The sequence below is a fragment of the Sorex araneus genome, chromosome 4 (assembly GCF_027595985.1).
Source record: "Sorex araneus isolate mSorAra2 chromosome 4, mSorAra2.pri, whole genome shotgun sequence".
Classification (NCBI taxonomy): Eukaryota; Metazoa; Chordata; class Mammalia; order Eulipotyphla; family Soricidae; genus Sorex; species Sorex araneus.
In genome coordinates this window covers 195,046,316-195,048,404 of record NC_073305.1, presented here as the reverse complement: position 1 = coordinate 195,048,404, position 2,089 = coordinate 195,046,316, and the positions used below count along the sequence as shown (strand labels likewise).

The following is a 2,089-nucleotide window of genomic DNA, read 5'->3' as shown; positions in this document are numbered from 1 at the left end:
CTGGTGGTTAAGCTAACGTAGTGAAAGTTCCAGCTTAAAGAGTAACTTAAGGTACTTGTGGGATATGGAGGGGAGAGTATAACTCTCTGGGAAGGAGCCCTCACCGATCTGGTACCTGGATGAGATGGCAGAGGATGCGAGGAATGTTTCAGCTTGAGTGTGAGTGTTGTCCCTCAATTCCTGTCCCCCACAGACCAAGGCTGAAAACCGGCTTTCCTGGGGACTGGTTAAAAACGCGGCTCCGGGAAGGAGCCCTGACCCAGGCTGGTACCTGAATGAGATGGCCTACCTGAATTTATAAGTGGATTAATTTCTGAATGAGGCTCGAGCTAGCAGTGGGTTCCAGCCAGGAGCATGGTGGCGATTGCGGAGTGTGGACGTTTTTGGCTTCGTTTATTTATTCTTTGATAAGAAGAATGTCTTGTTTTCTTGAAGTTAGATACTTCAGACAGTTCAGGACTCTAAATAGTGATGTTTAGAGTTAGTGCTATTGTGAAAGGGATATTTTAAGCTGTCTTAAAAATTATAGTATTTCAATAAACTCAGCTATCCAATAATTAGAAAAAAGTACCAATTAATTTTTGTGTTACATTTAACAATGCTCAGTGTTTTCTCCTGGCTCTGGCTCAGGTGTTGCTTCTGGAGAGGTTTGAGGGATAATTTGGGATAAGGCAAAAGTTGATTAAGCCAAGTGTCCTACCCACTATATTATCACTCCAGCACACAAATTTTCCCCTTAAGATCAAAGAAGTTTCTTGTCAGATATGCTGAATCTCAGAATTCTCATATTCATCTATCCATGTCCACATCCTGTTTCTGCAAGGACCGACTAAGAAGGGGTGATGAGGCAGAGTAATCAGTCCTCGCTGCTCGACTTCAACCTCGAAGGGCTCTTCGATGACTCCCTCACCCACGTCTTTCTTTTCTCCTTGACTATGATGGTCTACCTTGTTGCATTGAGTAGTAACACCCTCACCATCCTCCTCATTTGTGCTGACCGTCGGCTGCACACTCCCATGTACTTCCTGCTCAGCCAGCTCTCCCTCATGGACCTGATGCATGTCACTACCACCATCCCCAAGATGGCTGCCAACTACCTGTCGGGCAGGAAGTCCATCTCCTTCGTGGGCTGTGCTACCCAGCATTTCGTCTACTTGGCATTGGGAGGAGCCGAGTGTGTGCTCCTGACTCTCATGTCCTATGACCGTTATGTTGCCATCTGTCACCCACTGCATTATGCTGTTATCATGAGCAGGAGGGTGGCTCTGATGATGGCTGTCACGTCATGGCTGGGAGCATCCATGCACTCCTTCATTCACACCGTGATTTTGATGCACTTCCCTCTCTGTGGGTCTCGAATAATCCACCACTTCTACTGCGAGTTACCTGCTATTGTGAAATTGATATGTGGAGACATCTCTGTTTATGAGACCACGGTGTACATATGCAGTGTTTTATTCATCCTCCTCCCCATCCTCCTTGTCTGCACATCTTATGCCTTCATCCTCCGCAGTATCATTCAGATGCGTTCTACCGGGAGCAAGAGAAATGCCTTTGCCACTTGTAGTTCTCACCTCACCGTGGTTTCTCTCTTTTTTGGTGCCTCCATCTTCTCATATATGAGACCCAGATCCCAGCGCACTCCACTGCAAGAGAAGGTTGGTTCTGTGTTCTATAGCATCATCACCCCGACCCTGAATCCTCTGATTTATACTCTCCGCAATAAGGATATAGCTAAGGCACTGAGGAAAGTGCTGGGTAGAGATGTTGTAATACAATGACTAACTTCTGGATGCTCTGAGCATAGGAGTTGAATGTTGTCTGCTCCTCAATTTGTGTAAATTCTCAAGAGTCCAGAACGCTGATGTTCCTCAGTGTTCAAAAACAATGTGCTAAATAAAAATTGAGGTATTCTAAGTTGATCTCTTGTGTTTAAGCACTGCAGACAACTGTGTTACTTATTTGTGCTTATTCTAGGTTTTGAATAACCAATATTTGTTTGTAAATCGTCTGTGGACTGGGAGACCCGAGATCTTGGTGATGGAAGATTTGGCATCCAGTGAGAAAAACTTCAGGTTTCAAGATGAAC

At 45.2% G+C, this 2,089-nt stretch overlaps 1 protein-coding gene across 1 annotated transcript; it reads left to right on the top strand.

Moving 5' to 3' along the window:
* The first annotated feature begins 842 nt into the window (after positions 1-842).
* LOC129404271 (olfactory receptor 2AE1-like) lies at positions 843-1,781 on the top strand. The gene has a single exon (XM_055136129.1). It carries the CDS (start codon positions 843-845, stop codon positions 1,779-1,781), a length of 939 nt encoding a protein of 312 aa, XP_054992104.1.
* The last annotated feature ends 308 nt before the right edge of the window (positions 1,782-2,089 follow it).

Excerpts from the sequence above, each read along its gene's own strand:
- LOC129404271 (XM_055136129.1), top strand. The coding sequence starts at position 843 with ATGAGGCAGAGTAATCAGTCCTCGCTGCTCGACTTCAACCTCGAAGGG.